Genomic DNA, 23,653 nt, shown 5'->3' on the forward strand with positions numbered 1-23,653 from the left:
TCACCATCCCAGGCTGGGGGTGCTCACCTGTCCCAGGCTGGGGATGCTCACCATCCCAGGCTGGGTGTGCTCACCTGTCCCAGGCTGGGGGTGCTCACCTGTGCCAGGCTGGGGATGCTCACCTGTCCCAGGCTGGGGGTGCTCACCTGTGCCAGGCTGGGGATGCTCACCTGTCCCAGGCTGGGGATGCTCACCTGTCCCAGGCTGGGTGTGCTCACCTGTCCCAGGCTGGGGATGCTCACCTGTCCCAGGCTGGGGATGCTCACCTGTGCCAGGCTGGGTGTGCTCACCTGTGCCAGGCTGGGGATGCTCACCATCCCAGGCTGGGTGTGCTCACCTGTGCCAGGCTGGGGATGCTCACCTGTCCCAGGCTGGGGGTGCTCACCTGTCCCAGGCTGGGTGTGCTCACCTGTCCCAGGCTGGGGGTGCTCACCATCCCAGGCTGGGGATGCTCACCTGTCCCAGGCTGGGTGTTAGTGTCACCTGTGCCAGGCTGGGTGTGCTCACCTGTCCCAGGCTGGGGATGCTCACCATCCCAGGCTGGGGGTGCTCACCTGTCCCAGGCTGGGTGTGCTCACCTGTCCCAGGCTGGGTGTGCTCACCATCCCAGGCTGGGTGTGCTCACCTGTGCCAGGCTGGGTGTGCTCACCTGTCCCAGGCTGGGGATGCTCACCTGTCCCAGGCTGGGGATGCTCACCTGTGCCAGGCTGGGTGTGCTCACCTGTCCCAGGCTGGGGGTGCTCACCTGTCCCAGGCTGGGGATGCTCACCTGTGCCAGGCTGGGGGTGCTCACCTGTGCCAGGCTGGGGATGCTCACCTGTCCCAGGCTGGGGATGCTCACCTGTCCCAGGCTGGGTGTGCTCACCTGTCCCAGGCTGGGTGTGCTCACCTGTCCCAGGCTGGGGGTGCTCACCTGTGCCAGGCTGGGGATGCTCACCTGTCCCAGGCTGGGTGTGCTCACCTGTCCCAGGCTGGGTGTGCTCACCTGTCCCAGGCTGGGGGTGCTCACCATCCCAGGCTGTGGATGCTCACCTGTCCCAGGCTGGGGATGCTCACCTGTGCCAGGCTGGGGGTGCTCACCTGTCCCAGGCTGGGGATGCTCACCTGTGCCAGGCTGGGTGTGCTCACCATCCCAGGCTGTGGATGCTCACCTGTCCCAGGCTGGGTGTGCTCACCTGTGCCAGGCTGGGTGTGCTCACCATCCCAGGCTGGGTGTGCTCACCTGTCCCAGGCTGGGTGTTAGTGTCACTGCCAGCTCTGAGTTCCCTGCTGTGCTCACCTGCAGGTTTGTGTGTCTGTTCCCAGCAGGGCCCGGTGGGGAAGGTGCAGAGACCCAAGAGCCTGCAGCTGGGGGACACCAGGCTGAGCCTGCTGCAGGGCTCCTCGCTGCAGCCAGCCACCTGCAGCCCTCCCCCCATCACCCCCAAAACCCCCCGGACCCACAGTAAGTCCTGCTGCTGGAATATTGTGGGAACCACTCTGTGCTGAGGAGGAAGGGAGGGAGAGAGGAGCTGCTCTAAGTCAGATCACGGTGCCTCGGGGCTGTTGGAAATCTTGAAAATCAAGGTTTATCCCACAGGAATGCGTTTAAAAATGTTACCGGGGCTCGATGTTGTTATTCCATTTTACAGACGGGGTTTGGGGCACAAACAGTGGGAGCTGAGCCCCAGCTGCTGCCTCTGGAGCCCCAGCACATTCCAGGTGCCCCCTGCCTCTGTTTCCCAGGAAAGCAGGGGCTGTTGTTTTTGTCAGATGACAGAATTTTCCTGTGGTATCAAAGATCAGATCTGTGACTTGCACATCACTTGTTGAAGCCGTGCATCAGAGGAGTTCCAGGGAACAGTTTCTGGGTTTTTCAGTTCCTTTCTTGTTTTCTCCTGTATTGGCCTGGACAAGAAGGATGGGGAGGGACTTTGCACAGGGTGATGGGACACAGGGGAACACTTCTAAACTACCAGAGGGCAGGGTTAGATGGGATTTTGGGGAGAAATTCCTCCCTTTGAGGGTGGGGAGGGGCTGGGATGGAATTCCCAGAGCAGCTGGGGCTGCCCCTGGATCCCTGGAAGTGCCCAAGGCCAGGCTGGAGCAGCCTGGGACAGTGGGAGGTGTCCCTGCCATGGCAGGGATGGCACTGGCTGAGATTTAAGGTCCTTCCAACCCCACCCATGCTGTGATTCTCTGAATTTTGGGAAGGTTTGATGAACCCTGAGGAGAACAGCATGTGCAGGCAGTGTGGATGGCTGTAAAGTCATCGAGTCAGGTCTGGAGGAGCATCACCAGTAGGTCCCCAGGAGGGAGCTGCAGCCATCCCGTGGTGTTGGGGATCAGTTCTGTGCCTAAATTATCAATACAAGCGCTGGGGGTTCTGCTAACTAATTAGCAATAACTCCCATCACATGGCAGAGAGTTCCAGGAGAGCTCGCTGGGACCCTCAGCTGTAAATGTTCCACCTGAAGGAGATGGAATTTATCTTCAGGAATTAACAAAATGAATCATTTCAGAGGTTACAAAAACAGGCTGAATGTAAAACAGCACAATAATCTGATCCTGGAAAAGAAGGGGGGGGGGGCGAAGGGTCTTTTTTCCTTCAGGAAGTTCTGTAGTTAATTCTGCAGCAATGTTTAAGTGTGGTTTAAGGTAAAAATAAGATTCCCTGGGCAGTTCCACCCCTAGAACTCCCTGACTGCTGCATTTCTCAGCCTGCTGCTCTTTTCTGAAAGGAACAGAAGTTCCTGGGTAGGACCTGGCTGTCTTTCTATGGGTATTAAGTCAGAATCCAGTGCAGAGAATGATCTAAACCAGCATAAAAATTGTCGTGAGGGGATAAAACCAAAAAAATACCAGGGCAGGGGATGAGCTGGGGAGACAACCAGAAACAAATTCAGGAGCTCTGTGAAGAAAGATCTGCAAAAGGAAAGTGAAACCTCTCTCTTCTCAGCAAGGGGTTTGACTGCTGGAATCCTTCTGCAGTTTGGGTTTTATCTCCTCCATAGCTGGGGTTAAAATCAGAGTGAGGTCTGAGGGGAGCCCCAGAACACGCCAGGTGTGCTGATGGATGCAGTTTCTGCTCTCAGGGGCAGCTCAGAGCCATTTGGGGAAGGGGAAACTCCTCAGGGCACTGGGAACTTGGGGGGGTTCAGCTGGGACCCAGCACATCTGGGCAGGGAACTGCTCCCAGCTGGAAAGAACAGGATATTTAATGAACCTCCCTTAAGTTCTGTGTGCAGTCCCATTTCCTGTCCCTTTCCCACCTTTATTTGTTGTTTTTTTTTTTTTTAATTTTTATTTATTCTTATTTTTTCCCTTATTTTTTGTTGTTTCTTCTCTCACTGTTGTTTCCAGGCTTCCCCTCTTTGCAGACTGATGGGTTGGCCACGCCACCCCCCCCTCCACCCAAAAGCAAACCCTACGAGAGCAGCACCCCCAGGAACTCGGTGGAGGTGAGGAAATGGGAGCTGTAACTCGGTGTAACTTTTTAAAAATTCCTTTTTGTTTCTTTTTTCTTTCTCGATTCTGCTGCACTTCCGTATTTTTCTCTCCTGGATTTCTCAGCTTCTCTGAGCTGAGCTCCTTGGGGTTACTCCCTTATGGGGAGTCCTGCTTATCACAGTTCTCTGGGTCAGGATAAAAACTCCAAAGCCTGTCAGGATTTTGTTTCTTGTGTTTATTAGGATGTTATCACAAAACTTGGCAGGTCTCTCCAGACTTTCTGCACAAGTTCAATTCACTGCAACCTGGCACATTTCTTTCTGATGATACAGAATGGCCTTGTGGCTCGCTTTGGCCTTTGAAGATGCAAAATGGCCCTGAACTATGCAGGTTTTTTTTCTTTATTCCTATCCAATTAACAATAGACACGTATATTATTTTTCTTAATGACCCATCACCTGTGTGCTGCATCGTGGCATTTTCTATCCAATCACCTATTATTACCCAAAAACCTCTAGAAGAAGGAAAAGAAAAACAGTCTAAATCCTCCATCTTGCCTTCTGATTTCTAAATTGTTTTAAACTCTAAACTTAAACTTTTTCACCCAGTGACTTAAGAAACTCTCTGATCTATACACTCACATTTTTAGCTTTTTCTATCTAACTTCAACAGCTGTTTTCATGTATCACCATGAAAACATGCTTATAAATTTCATGTTATATGAAATTCAGTGTTTTTCTGGATCTCAGAGCTAAGCATCAGAAGCAAGGGCAGACACTTCTGTCTCAGACTCCAACAGACGGGATTTTGGAGAGCAGCTTTGGAGCAGGAGGCACCAGTGGAATTTTCCAAGCTGCTCTTAGGGTGGTGCTGCTTGAAACCTGTCTTATCATTTCACTGCTTTGCTCCCTGAAACCACAAAAAAAGGCAAAAAAGGGGCTTTTTTTTTTGCTTCGGGAGAAGGCAGTGCAGTGCCTTTATTATTTGGTTTTTCCAAGTGGGAATTGTGTTGTCCTTGGTCAGGAAAAAGGTGGGGGGGCGGGGTGGGAAGAGATACGGAAAACACACCAGCAACAAAAGTTTCACAAACGCAATCAGCCTAAAATAGTGCAATGATTTGGGCTGAAAAAGAAGTGTGGGGGAAAAAATCTCAATTTTCAGAGGTCTCCAATGTCTCCTTCTAAGCTCAGCTGGGCAGAATCTGATTTTTCAAGCCATTAGCGATTTTCAAAAGCCTGTATTTAAATCCTGCCCTTTGCCTCAATTCCATAGAGTGATTTGCCTGTAGGAACACCAAATTGCCCCTGTTTCAGTGCTGCATCACTGATGTTTCTGTTACACCTTGGTGTCTCCAGGCTGTCTGGAATCCCTGACATGCAAACATTGAGTCAGAATCGTTTCAGGTGACACCAAGGTGCTGGTGATGATGCCAGACTAATTCCGTACTGGGGGGACCAAAGAAAGGATCCTTCTGTGACTGTGAGAGGGATGGTGCCTTCCCAAAACCCATCAGGAATTACCTTTTGCCATTGGAAGGGAGGGATGCCTCTCCCAGTTCAGTTTCCAGAGAGGATTTGTGAGTGTCTGAGTGAGATAAACTGGGATTTGGCCAAAAAGAAGTGATCACACTTAATGATTTCAGCAGCAGGGGCAGACAAGAAAACAGCTCAGCACTTAATTCTGTGTTGTGACACTGGAATAAAGCCTTGAAACACGGGAGGGGGAGGAAGTTTTTCTTCTTTGCCCTTCATTTGGCTGGAAGTGCCTGTGGCTGCTGTGGTGCTGTGCCCAGCAGGGACATCCCAGCTCCAGGGATGCTCTGGGAGTCACTGGATCAAGAGGATGAATCAAAGAGCCTCATTCCCTTGAGCCTTGTAAGGAAACTAATTACTGCCATGTCCTGGCCTGTAGCATCCCCCTTGGCTGGCAGCCAGAGGGAAAGGATTCACAGGGCTGTAGAGGGAGATTGGGAAGGATTTTTCTGAAGGGTTTTGTTACTTTGCTCTTGTAAAGTTGGGTCTGTCTTCCTTTGGTTACAACTGTGCTGAAATGTTGTTTTTCCTGAGAAGGGGACCCTGAAACTTGAGTTTTGGCTGAGGAGTGATGAACCACACAAGCTCCTCACACTCCTGGCCTTTCCCATCTCATTTATTTATAGGATGCCCCTTCAAACAGGCAGAGACAATTTGAAAAAGCCCCCCTTTAGTGCAGCTTTCTGCAAGAGCAAGAAACACCCTCCAGGCCCTTGGCAGGCAGGCAGGATGAGGCTTGTTCAATCAGAGCTGCCCTTGCTCCCATTTGAGGATGTTTTGCCATTCTGATTTGAACACAGTTTGCATCCTTTCGGTGCAGCCTGTCCAGCCAGCAGCAGGAAAAAAACTGAATTTTGAACCCTGGAAGGAAATGGCTTTGCTGCCGTTTCACTGATCACCAAAAGGAGGGATAAAAGCTGAAGCTGGGCTGCAGGTCAGGAGCAATTAAAACCTGTCCTAGGCATACTTGAGCAGCTAAAACATTTCAGCTTCTGTTTCCTGCTGAGAATCTGTCCTTGCTTGGCCCTGCCACGTGGAGCTGAGGCCAAGCTCCAGGGTTTGCTCCCAGAAGAACCATCGGGACCTTTTGGGTTTCTCATTTGGGAAGCAGAACTGCTTCCACTTGCCAGCAGTGCTTTATTTCTGAGTGTTTCCACCTCCTCAGGTTGCTCCGCCGCTGCCCAGCAGACGTGAGGCCAAACCTCCCCCTCCACCCCCAAAAACCAGGAAATCCAGCGTGGTGTCCTCGGAGCAGGGGCTGCAGTGAGGATTTGGGGTCACAGCAACGCCCAGCATGCAGCGGTTGCTTCATTTCCAGCCAGCCTGGTGATCTCTCCTGCCATTCCACCTGGAGTTTTCCTGGGAAATGCCACCAAGGACATGTTGTTGGGACTGGATTCCCTCCCCTCTGTTTGCCTGTGCAGTGCTGACACACTAATCCAGATGTCTCCCTGCTGGAATTCTCTCTCCTGGTCTTGTCTGTCCGGAGTTTCTGCAATCCCAGCAGCTCCTTCCCAGTGTAACTGGGAATCCTGGGGGCTCTCACTGGTGGTTTCCTGGGAGTTTCCTGACTGGGTCAGGGTCTCTGCTCAGCTTGTGCTTGGTTTGATCTCATTTTGTGTTTTTTAACATGGAAAAAATTGCTCCTGGGAATGTTTGAGGTGACAGAAGCTGTACTTTTGCCAGGGCTGGACTGGTGGCACGTGCACTGATACCAGGACTGGTATGAGATCCATAAACAGCTTGTGGCCTGTTTATTATTTATCATCAATCTTGATGAAAATTTTGCTTTGTCTTGCAGGAAATAATTTTGTTTGTTAATTCTGTCATTTTGCTTCTGATTATCTTGTAGGAGTTGGGAAGAGCCACTAAAACCCTGCTGAGGGTGTTGCTCACAGCAGGAATGACAATTATTGTTGGGCGGGGGGTTCCCAGGCCATTATTGTGCTCCCCTGACTGAAATGGGTTTCTGACCTTACTGAAAAACCAAAGTTTGTTAAACCAAATGAAAAGTTCCCTCAGCAAAGGAAAACCAAACCAAACACAACCCAACCCGACAAAAACCACCCCCAGGAGGGTTTTGTTCAGACTGAAGTTGTCACTTCCTTTCGTTCTTCCCAATTCTTTTGAGGTCAGTGTGACTGCAGGAGCTGCTGTGCTGCTGCCCAGCTCTGTAAGCAGATTGTCCTCATCCCAGAGTCATCCCAGATTCCCAAACCTCCGGCTTGGAGCTCCTCTGGAGGTGGCACTGCAGTCACATCCCATCCATCCCCAGCCTCACTGCTGCCTGCGCTTCCAGCTGTCTCCAGCCTGCTGCTTCTCAGGAGAAATCTTGGGAATCTTCCTGGACACCCTTGCCAGGTTTTCCCCCTCTCTGGGGCTTTGCAGGACATGTCAGCTCCTCGTTGTGTTCTTGGGCACAGGCACTGCTTGACTTGAAAGCCACTGGGTTTTCTCATCTTGGCGTTTTCCGCCTGCCCTCCCTGGCACTGTCACCGTGGCCTCCCGAGCCCGGCATCCTCTGACACCCAACGAAACTTCTTGTCTGGGCTGAGAACTTCGGGCAGAACAACAGGATGTGGTCTGAGCTGTCTGAAGCACATCTCAACAACACCAATTATTAATTCAGAATATTGTTAATTCAGTGCTTTTCCCCACTCTGCATCTGCCGCTGGTGCTCAGTGCTTGCAGGGCAGGTTGGGTTTAACTCCCTGCGTGAATCAGCAGGAGCACAGGAGGGGTCCCAGGAATGATTTCCCTGGTGTGGAAAAACAGACTGAGCTGTCAGGTTCAGGTGTTTTGGTTCTAAGTCACTTTGGAGTCCTCTTTCCCAGCCTTTTTCTTCGGCTTTAACAACCTTAACATGTGGAGGTACCTTGTGCATCCAGGTTTTTTCCTGGAGAAGGGAACCACTCCATGCACAAAACACTGACAGGAGGAGCTCTGACGCTGGGAAGAATTTTTCAGCTGATCTTTAACCAGCTTTTTACTCTTTTACTCTGGGAGATTTGGCTCTGGCTGCGTTTTTTGCAGATTCCAAACAGAATCCTCCGCATGTCCGTGGTTAATTCTCCTGCCAGGGGTGAGAACAGTTGTCACCTTCAGCTCTGCTCTGCCTGGAAATCACTCCTCTCACCTTAAAGCTGTCCTGGCTTTGCTGCTCACAAGTTCAGGTTTTTCCTCTGACCTGGAATCAGAGGCAGCAGCTGACGCTAAAGAGTTCAGAACAAGTTTTCCCTTCCCAGGACATTTTGGGCATTTTCACTGGCAAATGTGCCGGGAAGGGCTCTAAATTTGGTTAAATTTTTTTTCCCCCCTTCTCACCTTTATTTATATTCTAGAGTTTGTAAACTTGTCCACTCCTCCTCCCTTTGGCAGTGTCCCCAAACTGGTGTCCGGTTCTCGTACCTGCCTGATAAAAGTTGGTATCACTGGCTCAGAGGTGCAAGGTAGAATTTCTGTTCTGTGCCCAAAGGATTCAGGGCTTTGGGTCAATTTTGAGGGAAAAAAATCATCCAGGATGATAATGTCAGATTTTTAAAGGCAATAATTGGGCATTTAACTGTGTGAGGAAGAGCTGGGCATTCAACTCATTTTAAATAAGTGGAATTAAGTGCCCACTCTTAGGAGAAATCCCACCAGAACCCTGATTTTTTAAAGTGTTTGCTCTTTGCTTGGGAACCTGCCTGACTTGAGTTGTGAGATTTAATTTTCAGGAGACAATTTAAGGTGTCTCTTCCTTGTTTTTTTTAAACGAGGATCATCTCTTCAGGTTAATTAGGTGCTTTAGGAAATGCCTCTAATGTGCTTTAAACTGGAGGGTTAAAAATGGGAATAGGAGTCCATAACGATGATCTCTGCACACCACAAATTACAGCAATTTCTGCCCAATTCATGATTTTGAATAAACTCTCAAAGTTAAAACATCCACTCTGCAGAGGATACAAAACCTAATCATATTTCAGAGCCAAGTTGTTCAAAGCTGCTGTGAAATTTTAAGTCTTTGAGGATTTCAGTTTTTTTCCTTTGGAGAAATGTGCTCAACACTTGTTTTCTGGAGCTTTTAATTAAAATTTGTCATGCTGTGATAAATTCCTTTAAAAATGTGACAGGCTCTAATCCACATCAGGGGCAGAGGGGAGCAGCAGCTTTGCCTTTCAGTGGATTATTGGATTAGGAAAGGACACAGATTCCAGGGAGAGCAGCTCTGTGATTTGCAGTGACACACAACTCCAGCATGGATGTGCAGAGGTTTATTGGGAACTACATCCCAGAAAATCTCCCCTCCCAGCCCAGTGTTGGCTCCAGGTTCACACTGAGTAGGACTTGCAGTGACAACTCCCCAGATTTCCCTCTCCTTATTTATTTTTATCATTGTAAATGGAAATAATAACTTTAAATCTGTAATTTAATTATTTTTTTAATACAGCGAAAGCATTCCTGACCTGCTTCTGTAACCTTCTTTTGATTATTTTTATTTTTAGTTAAAAAACTTGACCTTATTTTTACTGTTGCAGACCAAATCCTCTGGTGGACCAGGGTGAGCTTTTCCAAAGACTACAGCAGGGAGGAAAAATAACCAAATAATGTGATTTTATGGGTATTCAAAAGCACGATGTTCACCTGATTCTTCTCTCTGAACATTAATTCAAGCACCTTTAGCAGAGTTTGGGCACTCCAGCGGTTACTCAAAGGAGGTTCACACCTTAACCTGTTTTTCAGGTCCACGTGGTGCTGGTTTGTGTTCTTAGGCAGAGGTGGAAGCGCCTCAATTAATCATAAATGTATATTTGATCAATTTTTCTCACTGTGGTATTACACAGATTTAATCACTCGAAACCCTGGGCCGTGTTTGTGGTGAATTCAGGAGGATTTGGGTGTTGTGGGAGGCGTTTTTGTGTGTTCTGGGATATCCTAAGTTGGTGGTTTCATTGCAAACTCACTTTTGCAGACTGGAAATATGGTGTTTGGGGTTTTTTTCCAGTCTTTTGCAACTTAATCGGTAAAAAATACAGTTTTAAGGTGGCTCTGGAGAGAGCAGGAGCTTTGGGAAGGGACTGCAGCTCTCTGGGTAAATGCCATGTGATTCACTAAATCTGTAAAGCAAGGTGTACAAATTTTCGTGGGTTTTTTAAATGTAATGACTGTTGTAAAGTTTGTAAATACATTTTTTAAATAAATGTAGTTTTTATGACTGAACCAGAAAAAAGAGTAGTAAAAATCTTTCTTCCATGGACCACTGACAGAGAGGGGAGTTAATTCCAAAAGTAAATTTATCCTTTTATCCAAATTTCCTTGCTGTTTTACCCAGAGAGGAGTGAGAAGAGGCCACGGTTTTGTCTGGACATGTGAAACAAAAGTTGTCACATCCAAACTTTCCCTGCAGGACTCAAAGCAGACCCTGCTCTGCTGCTCCCACTCTGGACTGGGATATATTCTCTTTTACATAAATCAATAATCTACACCACAATTTTCCACTATTTTAATGCAATTTATTTAATTTATTTAACATATTTAATGCAATTTCAGGGTATTTATTCACATATTGAGCATTTGAGGAGGAATTTATGTTTACACAGTTTTGGAACCTCACTCTGGCTCTGTGGCTCCATTTGGCTTTTAAACCTTCTTTCTTCTGCCTTCTCCCTCCATCAGCCTCTCCTGTAACCACACACCAAATGCTGGGTTTAAAGACCAGAAATGACTTTGAGGATGGGGTTTTTGGGTGCTAAAACACCGCAGAGTTGAAGGCCTGGGGTGCTTTGGATGGAAAAGAACTGGGTTAATATCTGGGGGTTCACTCCCTGAAGCCCCTCAGTGAGGGGGATTTTTGTGCTCCCTCCCACTTTCCCCAGGAAATGATGATAATTGGAGTTTTTCCATGGGGTGGAACATTTCCATCCACTCCCCTTTCTTTCCCTGTTTAATATTCCTGTAGCAGCTCCAGGAATGTGTTAGGCTGGAAAAGCTGGGTGTGGAATAAACTTCCTTGTTTTCAGTGTTATGGAGCAGCAAGAAACAAGAAGTTCCTGAGCAAACCCCAGGGTCTGGTGGGGTTTGGTCCTTTTAGCTGCACAAAGACAGGCCAAGTTTCCCTCAGCGAGCCAGAAAGGACTCATTTCAAATATCCTGGTAATTATTCCAGTGTGCTTTCCTGCTTAACTTCATCTCTTGCAGTAAAAAAAATACTTAAATACAGTAAATTACTGCTGCTGGCAGCCATGGGCCGTGATTCCAATACATGCTCAGTACAAATAGGATTAAAGATGAGGTCAAACCATATTTATTTAGGTAGTTTCTGCATGAAAATCCAGTGGAATTTGGGCTCTGCATGACTGTTCCTGATTTTATGAGCCTTTTCTAGGCCTGGCTCCTCGGTGAGAGGCTGGAGAGACTTTCAAGCACTTGGAGCTTTGGGGTTTGGCTTCAAATTGGAAGCAGAGGCTGAGCTTTTGGGATGGCCCAGGGACACTGCCTGGGAAGTGGTGTCCATCTGGCCATGAAGGTGTTGCTGGGTTAATGAAAAAGCCATTTCTGCCTGAGAGGGCTCCCTGTTTGTCAGGGAAGGCAGACGGGAGGTTTGTGCTGTCACTGCTCTGCAGCAGCTGCTGGAAATGCATTTCCCACTCTGGGACCTTGGGAGCAGCAGCTTCCATCTGGCTGCTCCTGCAGCCTGAAATCTGGGACAACCCTGGGACAGCTCAGGGACAGCTCAGGGACAGCAGGGACAGCCCTGGGACAGCTCTGGGATAGCTCTGGGACAGCTCAGGGACAGCTCTGGGACAGCCCTGGAACAGCAGGGACAGCTCTGGGACAGCTCAGGGACAACTTTGGGGCAGCAGGGACAGCCCTGGGACAGCTCAGGGACAACTTTGGGACAGCAGGGACAGCCCTGGAACAGCAGGGACAGCCCTGGGACAGCTCAGGGACAACTTTGGGGCAGCAGGGACAGCCCTGGGACAGCAGGGACAGCCCTGGGACAGCTCAGGGACAACTTTGGGGCAGCAGGGACAGCCCTGGGACAGCCCTGGAACAGCTCAGGGACAGCCCTGGGACAGCTCAGGGACAACTTTGGGGCAGCAGGGACAGCCCTGGGACAGCTCAGGGACAGCTCAGGGACAGCTCAGGGACAGCAGGGACAGCTCTGGGACAGCTCAGGGACAGCTCAGGGACAGCCCTGGGACAGCAGGGACAGCCCTGGGACAGCCCTGGGGCAGCAGCAGGGAGTATCCAGGGAGGGATTTGGGAATGGAACAGGTGACAATGAAGGACCTGTGCAGGTAATTTTGGTCCAGGGGGAGGTGTCCCTGCCCATGGGACAAGGTGGATTTTAGGGCCCTTCCAACCCAAACTGACCTGAGATTCCATAATAAGGACAGAGATTTTTTTTCATCCTTCCTCATGTGAGCTAAACTTTACTCCCTGTTCCTCCTCCACCACCCTTTTCTCCCTCCCCTCATGTATTTTCTTTAAATTTTCCCATAGTGATGACAGAAAAACCACATTACTCACCATGGCTTCCTTGAGATCCCTGATCCTGGGACTCTGCTGCGAGCCTGGGCACTCGATCTGCTGCACCTCCTCTAATTTTTCCATTTCATTTGCAGTCTGGATTGGAAAAGTGACACGAGGAGGTGATACCAGCTGTAGGAAGGGAGATTTTTCTGCCAAAAACAGCTCTACCCTAGTTACAGGTGGAAGTGAAACTGTTCCACTACACAGCTGAAATCCACCTTTTCCTCAGGAACTCCAGAATGCTGGAATGAGGAGGAGCTGGACATGAAGTATAGATTGGAAAGGAGGGGAAAACCACCGGTGGACAGAACCTTCCACAAGTGCTTTGTCATTTAATTGCTGAGCATCCACCACGTGCAAATTGCCAGAATTCTAAGGGAACTGGAGGAGTTGTCATAAAATAACCCAACAGAACGTTGGAATTTAGGGAGAGGATGGAATCAGATTTTACCTGGACCTCAGACCTCCATCTTTCCCTTGGAGCTGGCTGCCCAAATTATTCCACAGTGCTCCAGTGAACGTTCAAAAAGATTTTATACACGGTGATTATGAAAAAATATATACATTATTTTTTTCTCCATACAACAGAGCTACAATGTGCTGTTCTTTGTGCCAGGCTGACAAATACCACCTCACCCCTTATTTCCCAAACCCTACTTCAAACAAAGCGTTTATCCCCAGACCTGGTGGCGCCTGGGGGACAGACACAGGGACAGGTGTGGAGGGAAGATTTTGTCGCCTTTTTGGCTGCATTTTTGCAGGCCAGGGTTGTTTCCCAGCCCAGGACCCACCTCCTGGAATGGTCTCAGCAGGATCTGGGCGCTCCTCTTGCCCCCTGGCTGGAGGCCGTAGGACCAGTGCTGCGCCAGGCACAGCCCCATGGCCAGCAGGCACAGCAGGACACTGGCCACCATCCTCCTGGCCTTCTCCATCCTGGCAGAGACAAAAAAAGTACCTGTCTGCTCACAAAGGCACGACAGCTCCATTTGCACCTTGGAGAGGGATGGAAACGAGGCATTTTTCAGTCATGGGATGGTGGAATGTGCTGGAAGGGACTCACAGGAATTGTGGAATTCCAGCTCCTGGCCCTGCACAGACACCCCAAAAATCCCACCCTCTGCCTGCTCCTCTTCTGATCTGCACCTCCTGGGCGGGAGCCCCAGCTGGATTTTCAGCCACTCCAGAAGTGTGGATTAGCTCACTTGAAAGAGATTGGACATCTGGAAAATTTGGCTGAAGATCTAAATTAGGATTTCTGAGTTCCCGGCATGTGTGGACCTCAAAGGTTGCATTCCCTGGTGGTGTTTGGTAGACGTGTTCAGCTGGTTCCTGCTCTGGTGTCCCTGCTCCTTAAAAACTGCCCTTTGCAGTCTCTCCTAATCTTTTTTTTTCTTTTTTCTTTTTAAGAGGAGCATCTGCAAGCGCTGAATAAATAAAAAGGGAGTGTGGGATGTTATTCCAGCACATTACCTGCTGCCTGAGAGAAGCTGAGGAGTAAAGTCCAGCAGCTCTTCTGCTCTGGAAAATGTCTGTCAATGTGCTCTCACCTCCCTTTTTATATCCAAGCACCCCAGTGCCACTTCTTTCCCAGCAGATTTTTCCCACTTCTCCCTCCCAGGCTGCAATTTTGGTATTACAGTGGCTGTCATGCAGCACAAGCAAAGCCCATAATTGGAACACCCCTGCGCAGCAATTAAATTCAGCTCCTTTCTCTAAGAGCCATAAAAGTAACAGCCTTGCTTTTAAGAGGTTGTAAATCCCACACTGGGATCCAGCTGGTCCTGCTGGGAATCACAGGAGTTTTTCTGTCAGTGAGTTCTGGCTTCTTTAGTGAACATTCTTGAGTGAGTTTGAATTTGTTGAGGGTGTGAAACGGGTGAGGAATTGAGCTCTTTAAGAATCCTGGAATATTTTGGGTTGGAAAAGACTTTAAATTCATCTATTTCCACCCCTGCCCTGGGCAGGGACACCTTTCCCTACCCCAGGGTGCTCCAAGCCCCTTCCAACCTGGCCTTGGGCACTTCCAGGGATGGAGACTTCATGATCCAGGCAAAACCTCATGCCCATCTTCATTTATGAAGGAAACAACTCTTGGGTGCTCAAATGGAGCCTGTGGTTGCTCAAGTGCCCAGAGCAGTTTGAAATCCTCCTCCTTAATATTTAAATTCAGGTGCCTTGGTGTTCTTTGCTCTGTGAAATGCCAGGTGGGATTAAACTGGATGAGTCTGTGACTGTAAATGTACTTTGTTGGCATGATGGAGTCTCTGGTGTGAATAGGATCCCAAAATCCTGTTTAGAAGGGTCTGGAGTGACAGGGACAAGGGGGAATGGGTTTAAATCGACAAGAAAGGAGGTTTAGATTTGGAAGAAATATATAATTTGGGTTTTATTAGGACAAATTCCTACACTGGGAGGGGCTGGGATGGAATTCCCAGAGCAGCTGTGGCTGCCCCTGGATCCGTGGAAGTGCCCAAGGCCAGGCTGGAGCAGCCCAGGACAGTGGAAAGGGTCCCTGGGGATGGAATTGAGGGAAATGATCCTTAAGGCCTCTTCCAACTCAAACCATTCCATGATTCCCCGTTTTTCAGTCTCGAGACTGAACACTAAACACTGCAGGTTTATATTTATTCGCATGCAGGAGTTCAGTTCAGTAATTTTGACTGCAGAAATTGGATTCCTCCCCACCTGGCAGCTCCTCTGCCTTGCTGTGAGCTCTTCTGTGCCACCTGATAATGTCTCGTGTTCCCTGCTCTCCAAACATCCTCTGCTCTGGCTCCCATGACCTCTTGGAGCTTTAATGGATTAAAGTGATTTAATAAGTAAATAATTCAGGGAGGATTTGGTGACTCTTAGTAGAGTCATTCTTCCTGCCCCCGTGCTCCTCCCACTCCTGCAGGGACAGCCAGCACTGAGCTCAGCTCAGGTGATCAAGCTGAGAAATCAGTTGGGGTCAGGGGGAGAAATGTTCCTGTTGTCCGTGTGGATTTACCCAGGAATTCTCCCGTTTGGAGCCTCCTTCCTCCCCTGCTCAGCCTTGCAAAAATGAGTTATTTAGAGGTAAAAGCAGATTTGGTTCGGACATTTAAAGAGAGCTTTGCCCAATAATTGCAGTTTGTTATCCACCACTTACCCTGGCTCTGATGAGTCTGCCCTGAACAACTTTTTCTCCACAGGTTTCTGGTGCATCCACAGGAATTGGACTTTTATGGGTCCCTTCCAGCTCAGGACATTCCATGATTCTCTCATTATTCTGACTCCCATTATTTTATTAAGCAAATATTAAAGGTGGGCACAAAAAGGGTGAGGAGTCTTTGAGAGGAATGACAAACCAAAAACAATTCCATGCAAATTCTCCCAATTAATGGATCAGAACCCCCACAGCACAATTGTTTTTCCAGCAGGTATTTTATGCTTTAAACCAAAAAATTCTTTTCACACGAGCCAGGTAAGATTTAAGGTTTTTATTCAAATGAAAACAACCAAGCCACTTTTCTCTTTCACACTTTTTATTAATGCAACTTAAATTAGCTGGAACCTGCAAATTCTGCACAGGGCTCTTCACACAGCTCTGTCCTGGCAAAAGAGGTACCTAAAATCCAGCTGTGAGTAATGGTGCCACATGCTGTGATTATTCCATAGTGCTTCAGTGAAAGTTCAAAGATATTTTATACACAGTGATTATGAAAATAGATATATATATATATATATATTTCCCATACAATAGTTTTACTTCTGCCAGCTACAAAATATGATAAAGAAAAATAATTCATTTGTTTTTCTAGCCCTAGGAATCTTCTTCTACTGCAACAGACACAACATTCCCACTGAAAGCCATGAGGTGGGAGAAAGGACTCCAAAGTCACACTGCAATATTTCCCTGGAACCTACAGGCCATTTCTCCAAGGATATTGTGTTGTCCTAGAGCCTGATCCAGAGGGATCTGCAGGAAATAATCCCAATTCTGAACCTTGTGGCTCTGGGATTTTGAGCCTTGCCAAGTTCACATCACTTGCCTGAGTCAAATGAACTTGAAAAGGAGGGAGAATCCTGCAATTCCCCCAAGACACAGCCTCTCCCAGACTGGTGGCAAAGCAGCATTTTTGTAACAACAACTGAGACTACAAGACAACAGAAATTGCACTGCAAGGGAGAGACAACCCCCTGAAGAACTGTGGAACTCCAGCTCCTGTGGAACTCCAGCTGGCATCCACTGGTTCTTATTCCTCCTTTGTACTTCTACAGTAACAGCTTGATTTCCTTAAATTCAAGATTAGTTTTAACTTTGGGGTGGTTTAAGCATCTGAGGTAAGTTCTTGATGCACCTTTTTTTCATTTATTTTTTTATTTTTTTGGTATAGTTTCTTCATGTGCTTTTTGATTGTGTGTAAAATAAGGGTGGTGTGAGCTGAGAACTCCATGGATCCTCAAGGGAAGCAGCTCCTTGTCCACATCCAGGGGTGCTGAGGCCTCTGCCCTGCACAACTCCCCCTTACAAGCAGCTCCAGCTGCTTCCAGCAGGTGTGGGAGGGCAAGGAGGGCACCTGACCCAGGCACCTGAAGCAGCCCAAACGGAACAGGGAGATCCAGCTGGGAAAAGGATGATGCCCAGGGAGCTTTCAGGGAGTCTTTTTGCATAGTACATGAAGGGGGAAACAGGGAAAGATTCACCTGCTGAGGGCATGAGGGGAGGCTGGAGCACGAGCTGGGGCCCCTCTGCCCTCTCTCTGCTTTGGTGACAGCTCTGTGCTTTCCTCTCTGCACTGAATTCACCACTAAGGGTGAAAACTCTGAGGAACTCCAGCCTGGAGTGCTCAGGATGTGTGAAAGCAGGATTATTCTCACCAGCTGTGATTGACTGTGAACCTCCACACTGCTTTGGAGAGGATTAATTAAAGACATCCAATTTCTGAGCAGGGATGTTCCCATCAGCTTCCACCCCAGCAGAGACCTGAGCACCCCTGGGGACACCGAGCTGCCCCTGGCATGGACACAGACTGGAAATACACCTGTAAACCTCAACTTGGTTGCTACTGTACAGGAGTAACATCTTCTATTCATATTGCAGCTACAGATTTAATAAATAGAATTGCATATATTGTGCTTTATAAATTAAAATGCATTCCAAAGTGAGGCAATGCTAAACAATGAAACCATTGAACCCTTTCCCCCCCAGAACCGGCCACACTGTCTGGTTTCAGCACCAGTCCACTTCCTCACTCTGCTCACAGAGGTACAAACTCTCTGCTGGTACCTCTGAAAACAAAAATTCCCTCCCCAAAAGTGATCAAAAAGTTTACCTAGGCACTACTGCAAATGTAAGGTGGCTAATAACCAGGACTTTAACTCAGGAAGGGGAGGAGGTGAAGAAAGTCACAATGAATGGTTGAATTTCTTCCTCTTCAGCATGTTTTGGCCCCTATCTGACACTCTGGGACATGTGCAGGGGTGTCAGCATCTCCTCAAAGATGGCTCCTTTCACATTAGATCCCCTCAAATTTGCTTCTTGTAGGTCACAACCTGACAGATCACAATTCTGAAGGGGGAAAGGAAAATTAATATTAACTGAATAGAGACAGAACTCTGTTCAAAAGTTTAACTCCATTTCCCTTAACTCAAATTCAACTTTGCAGCTGGAGAAAAGCCAGCAATCCCCTAAATTACCATCTTTTTGTACACATACACATATATATATATATATATGTAATATGTACAGAAAATGAATGCTAACTCACCTCCAAGTCAGTCCCTGCCAGTGTGGCTCCTCTGAGGTTGCAGTTCTTTAGTTTGGCGTTTTTCAGTGTGGCCACTCGGAGGTTAATCCCTGTCATCTGACTGCCCTCCATGTCCACACCCTTCAGGTTGGCACCTGCAACACACCCACAGCGAGGGCTGGGAGGGAAACCCAGACATGCAGCAGCTCCAGGTGATGCTTCCTAAGGGCTGGGGAAGCTGGGAGAGGTCACAGCAGAATTGGGAATTTCATGTTATTTGGCAGAAGCAGGCCAGTGAACTTCTGCTACGTGAATGTACAGGCAGAGGGCTGTTTCCAGGGAATAATTAACAGGCAGAAACTTACCTTCCAAATTAGCTTTAAGGCCTGAGGGATCTTCAAAGTTGCAGCCTTTCAGGGATGCTCCCTCTGCGTTGGAACACAACATCTTCACCCCCTGCAGGTTTGCACACTGGCAGGGACAGGATGTGAGTCATGAGGGTGTGAAGATAAATACCAAAAATCAGCAGAACACAGATTTAAATTCTAGAATTGCAACTGAACCCCCACCAAAGCACAACCCCCCTGTTACTGTGAGCAAGCACTGTGAGCAGAACAATCACAGAAAATATTGGGAAACTGATTTTTTTTTTTTGTTCCAATTCCTGTTTCCTGAGACAAGTGCAGGGCAGCCCAGGCTGCCCAGGGTGCTGCATCCTTACATCCAGCACAGATCCAGAGAGGTCAGCTCTCTCCAGGTTGGCACAGCACAGGTTGGCATGGGCCAGGTTGCAGCGGCTCAGATTGGCCATCTTGAAGTTGATGTAGCGAAGATCCAGGCGGGAAAGGTCAGCTCCGCTGAAATTCAGACCCTGGAAAAGCCAGTGAACACCCCAAAAATGGTCACAGAAGGGAAAGGGGAGGTCTGGACATAGAAGAATTAAAAGAAACAGGTCTGGGTAGTTGTGTGTAAACAGATGTACTGAAACACTTCCAGTACCTTAAAGGGGCTGGTAAAAAGATGGGAGAGACTTTTTGTATGGACAGAGAGTGCCAGGACAAGGGGCAATGGATTTGGAGATCAGGTTTTGATGAGATATGGGGAAGAAATTCCTCCCTGTGAGGGTGGTGAGGGGCTGGGATGGAATTCCCAGAGCAGCTGTGGCTGCCTCATCCCTGGAAGCATCCATGGCCAGGCTGGAGTGTCCTGGGACAGTGGGAGGTGTCCCTGAGATAGGAACAAGATTATCCTTAAGGTCCCTTCCCACCTCAAACCATTCCAGGGTTCTAGATGAACATACACTCACAAGAGCATTCATTCTATTACATAACACCACGAAATGTAATTGCAAAGCTCTTGAGATTTGGGGATTTCCTTAAAATCTGGTTTTAAAGTGCAAGAGGGCAGGGTTGGATCTGGTGTTAGGAAGCAATTCCTGGAGTTTTGCTGGAAAGACAAAGGCTGAGCTCCCTCACCTGACAGCGCAGCTCGGATTTGGTGGGTGTTGCCAGGAGGAATCTCACAAACTCCTTCCGAGAGATGGGAGAGTGATCCTCAGCCGGCTGGGAATTCTGGGGAGAGGAGCAGGCAGGGACTGAGTTACACATTCCCTGGGAGAGCAGGACGTTCATCCAGGGCTGACAGACAGCAAGGTACCTTAATAGCGATTTCCAGGTGTTCAATGAGGGAGTCGATCCCAAAAAACCTGGCTTCTTCCAAAACCCCTACAAACAAAGCAGTGCTGGTTATTGCAGGGAACTGCTGATCTAGAGAGCAGCACCCTTCTCTCCCCTTACTGGAGAACACACACACATTATACTGGATGTAACTGGGGAGAGAGTTTGCTTGCAGCTAAAAGGAAAAACAACTCAAGACACAACAGTTCCAACACCAGCATTAGGTTAAAGAGATCAACTCCAGAATTCCAGATATTAATCCAGTATAGATTTTTAATGCTCCAAAGGGAAATAACCAGCCTATCCTTGTTAAAGCAAGCACATGGAGCTGCACCGCTGAGACTCAATCCACCAAAGGGAAAACTCCCAACCACGGGGATAAGCACACAAAGCTCCCCCTGGCCTCACCACGGGCACCTGAGGGCAAAGCTTTAATTCCAAGGAGGAATAATTTAGGAGATGTCAGACAGGTAATACCTACCTAGCAAATTAATGCCATCATTTACAATGAGCTGTCCGTGACGCAAATAGTTCAAAATGGGCTCAAAATACTCAGGACTGCGGTCAATGAGGAAAGCTCCTCTAGGATCTTGCTTATTCCCCCAAGCATCTGTTTCCACAACATATATATATATAAAATTACTTTTGATGTAGTAATAGGAGAGCATTTGCTTCAGTTTTCAGAGTTTGTTATTACCAAAGGGGACTGGAATAGCAAACATTCCACTTGGAAGGGCGGTTCGGAGAGAGAAGGAAGGAAAAGAGGAGTGGGGGGAAAAAAATCAGCTTAAAATGAACTTGTTCCTGCTCTGAGTAACTGAATTTTTACCACATACAAAGAATCATGGACAAAAGCAGCACTGAAATTTTAGTCTGATTGTCTCCCCAAGGCTGCCTCGTGCACAGTTTGCTCACTGGCTCTGCTGACAAAACTGAGGAAGATGCAACAAGATGAAAACCTCAAATCAGAGAAACAAACAAAAAAAGGACCCAAACTACTGACAATGGGTGGGAGCTGTATTTGCAGCTTCTGAGAGGATTACATTAGGTGGTGAGATGACAAACAGAGAGAAATAAAGTTATTAAAAATAAATCTCTGTTCTGCTCTGGTAATTTAATACACTTTAGATATTTTACTTTATGAACAATAGCCTCAGCTTGACAGCTTGCCTACTTTGCTCATTTATTACGTAAAAATAATAAAGTTTATCTCAATATACTCACCTTTGTCTTTGAACATGTGTGCCAACATACTGTCAGGTTCTTTGTTAACCAAAGTGCTCCTAGAAAACAAAAGCAGCCCAGCTTTACTTTTCCTTCATCTGTAAATGTTTAAGAATTAATTTCTTACAAAACTGTGGTGGCAAATACAAAATACAGAGAAAGCTGCAGGGGTCAAAGACCTTCACAGGAAGTTACTTTTTAAGGTCTTTTGCTTTACTGAAATGAAGGTTTTGAAGTTTTTGAAGACCATTTTTACCGGGTGGTGGTGAAATATCTGCCTCCCACATTGAGAGTCAGCCAGTCTGTGTGGGACCCTGTCAGCTCCTCCTGAGCTCTCCCATCAGTCTGAGGATCTGCAGAGAAGAAACAAAGTAATTACTGGAAAAATTGTGAATATTCTTTAATTACAAAGAGGTATCTTCTGAAAACACCACAAACTAAAATCTTAAGTTTAGATGAAATCAAAATCAACTCTATTAAATAGAAAGTTAAATATAAGAATTACAGACTCACCAATGAAGGGCTCCCCTTCACAGACAAACAAAACATCATCATCCCTGAGACAGGAGGGGGCAGAGGGAAGAGAAAAAGAAGGTTAAGCATAACTTACTGTTCATCTAATCAACAGTGGAACCTCTCCTGATTACTTTCAGATACATTATGACCACTGGCATTAGTTGGAACTTCTGAATCTGATTTTTACCTGTATTTTGCAGGTTCTACTGGATTGGAATGGACTGACTTCTCCAGAGATTTTATCTGCAGCAGCCAGGTAGGGACCACTTGTGTAATCAATTAATCCTTACAAAATAATTGCTTTTCTCCCCAGTCTGGGACTATTCTGTGAAGCCAAAGCAGTGACAGAATTTGTCTCCTTTACAGAAACCCCCCCATTCCAGGACTGACTGGAACAGTGAGGATTTCATGGCACAAGCATTGTCCTGGAATCAACACAGGAGGAGCTAAAAAGGCCCCAAACACAGCTTGTATCAAGTTCTGAATCAATAAATGCTTTGAAGTTAAAAAGACACAAAAGGACCTTTGGGCATCCTGGCTGGAAATGTTTTTAGGGAAAGCACTGGGCATTGATTAAGGGTGATTAACAGGTTAGCCTCTTAATCCACAGCCTTGCTTTGCCTTTTCCTGGCTGATTCTCACCTAATCAAAGCAATATCATCAATGAGCCCCCCTTTCCCGTTGTAGACGCTGGTGGCTTTTATCCCAAGCTTGTTGCTGGCCACAGAGAGCAAATCTGAGAGAGTCCCATACACAGCCACGACCTGGGGGAGGAGAGAAGATAGGAGGCTGTGAATAAAAACAAACCCCTGAAATTGTGCTCCAAAAGCCCTGTCCCTTCAGAGTTATCAGGGCTATTAGGAGGAGCAAAATCCATTTGGATCCTGACCAAGAAACGAGGGAAAAGACCAATTTTGCTGTTGAACACAAAAACAGGGTGATTTCGCACAGCTCCCACCAAAACTCACTGCAAGAGCAGCGAGGGAGTAACTGTTGCTGTAAGAATATAATTCAGTTATTTATTTCCCTAAATAAACACTGTTACTTCTTCTGTTCCAAGCCTCTCCCAAATGTACTTCCCTCCATAAAACCAAGGATTAAAGGACAAGCACATGAACTGTCTGCATTCAGGATGTGGATGGGAAAATCAAGATCACAGACAAAATTTAGCAGAAGTGCAAGGCTGAAATGCGGTCACATGAACTCCTGCACGCCAGGCCAGGCTGGAAATAGCGGGATTATGGCCAGAATTAATAGAATTACACATTTAAGCACAGTCACGTCAACGTCTACACTCAGAATGTGGATGGAAACACCAAGATTACACTCAGAATGTGGATGGAAACACCAAGATCACGGACTCTCAGTGGAAATGCATCCCGAGGCCTTTTGCTCTGCTGGACAAGCACTGCTTGGGCCTAAAAATCACTATTTTCGGTCTTGAGACGATTTGAGCAATTATATGCGATTATTCCCAGGTTACCCCCACGCAGGGTCAGTCTCCCCCCAGATCCCTCATCCCACAGCTGGGCCTCACACGGGCAGCCGGGCGCGACTCCCCAAAGCCACCAAGCGCCTCCACTCGCGACAAATCCCGCCTGTCGCGATTCCCCGGCGATTCCCTCCCCAGGCAGCGAGGGGAGACCCAGCGCCCCTTCGGGCTGGCCGGGGCGGCTGTGGGAAGGGCGGAGCGGTGCGGGGCGGTGCGGGGAGCGGGACCCGGCCCCGGCCCGGCCTCACCTTCCCGTTGCGGGCGCTGCCGTTGACGAACAGCGTCACCCGCCTCATGCTGCGCCCGCCGCCGCGCCGACACCCGGAAGGGGCGGGCGCTGACGGGCAGGCCTCACGGCCAATCAGCGTTGCGCGGCACAGCGCGCCCGCCCAATGGGCAGCGAGGAGGCGGGGAAAATCAGGGCGGCAGCCAATCGCGACCGGAAGGAGCGTTTATATTTGCATAAACGATCTTGGATTGGTTGTCGCCCGTCACGTGCGCGCGGTCCGTTGAATGAGTCCATTTAATCGTGTTATTTTTTCCTCCCGTACCAAAGCG

The 23,653-nt window shown here is 48.0% G+C and overlaps 3 protein-coding genes across 4 annotated transcripts in view; 1 reads left to right on the forward strand and 2 right to left on the reverse strand.

Annotated features, from left to right (window-relative positions):
• DOCK5 (dedicator of cytokinesis 5) overlaps positions 1-6,379 on the forward strand; it is a 78,361-nt gene extending 71,982 nt beyond the window's left edge. The window contains exons 50-52 of the mRNA XM_058859080.1: positions 1,306-1,444; positions 3,343-3,440; positions 6,127-6,379. Coding sequence (XP_058715063.1) covers positions 1,306-1,444; positions 3,343-3,440; positions 6,127-6,228 — 339 coding nt within the window. The 3' untranslated portion in view covers positions 6,229-6,379. The remainder of the gene's footprint in view (positions 1-1,305; positions 1,445-3,342; positions 3,441-6,126) is intronic.
• A 4,100-nt stretch (positions 6,380-10,479) lies between these two features.
• GNRH1 (gonadotropin releasing hormone 1) lies at positions 10,480-13,997 on the reverse strand. Its single transcript, XM_058859087.1, has 4 exons — positions 13,947-13,997; positions 13,268-13,409; positions 12,474-12,569; positions 10,480-10,622 (listed from the first exon to the last, which is right to left on the reverse strand). Exons 2-4 carry the CDS (start codon positions 13,406-13,408, stop codon positions 10,581-10,583), a joined length of 279 nt encoding a protein of 92 aa, XP_058715070.1. The 5' UTR covers position 13,409; positions 13,947-13,997; the 3' UTR covers positions 10,480-10,580.
• A 1,925-nt stretch (positions 13,998-15,922) lies between these two features.
• KCTD9 (potassium channel tetramerization domain containing 9) lies at positions 15,923-23,431 on the reverse strand. 2 transcript variants are annotated; one of them, XM_058859084.1, is made up of 12 exons: positions 23,344-23,431; positions 22,246-22,367; positions 21,601-21,644; positions 21,344-21,440; positions 21,088-21,146; positions 20,345-20,473; positions 19,844-19,911; positions 19,663-19,758; positions 18,909-19,058; positions 18,553-18,658; positions 18,209-18,342; positions 15,923-18,009 (listed from the first exon to the last, which is right to left on the reverse strand). In XM_058859084.1, exons 1-12 carry the CDS (start codon positions 23,389-23,391, stop codon positions 17,893-17,895), a joined length of 1,170 nt encoding a protein of 389 aa, XP_058715067.1. In that variant the 5' UTR covers positions 23,392-23,431; the 3' UTR covers positions 15,923-17,892. The 2 variants fall into 2 exon arrangements, with proteins under 2 accessions (XP_058715067.1, XP_058715068.1); XM_058859085.1 differs by lacking the exon at positions 20,345-20,473.
• Positions 23,432-23,653: the final 222 nt, after the last annotated feature.

Source organism: Poecile atricapillus, chromosome 29 (assembly GCF_030490865.1).
Source record: "Poecile atricapillus isolate bPoeAtr1 chromosome 29, bPoeAtr1.hap1, whole genome shotgun sequence".
In the NCBI taxonomy this organism is placed as follows: domain Eukaryota; kingdom Metazoa; phylum Chordata; class Aves; order Passeriformes; family Paridae; genus Poecile; species Poecile atricapillus.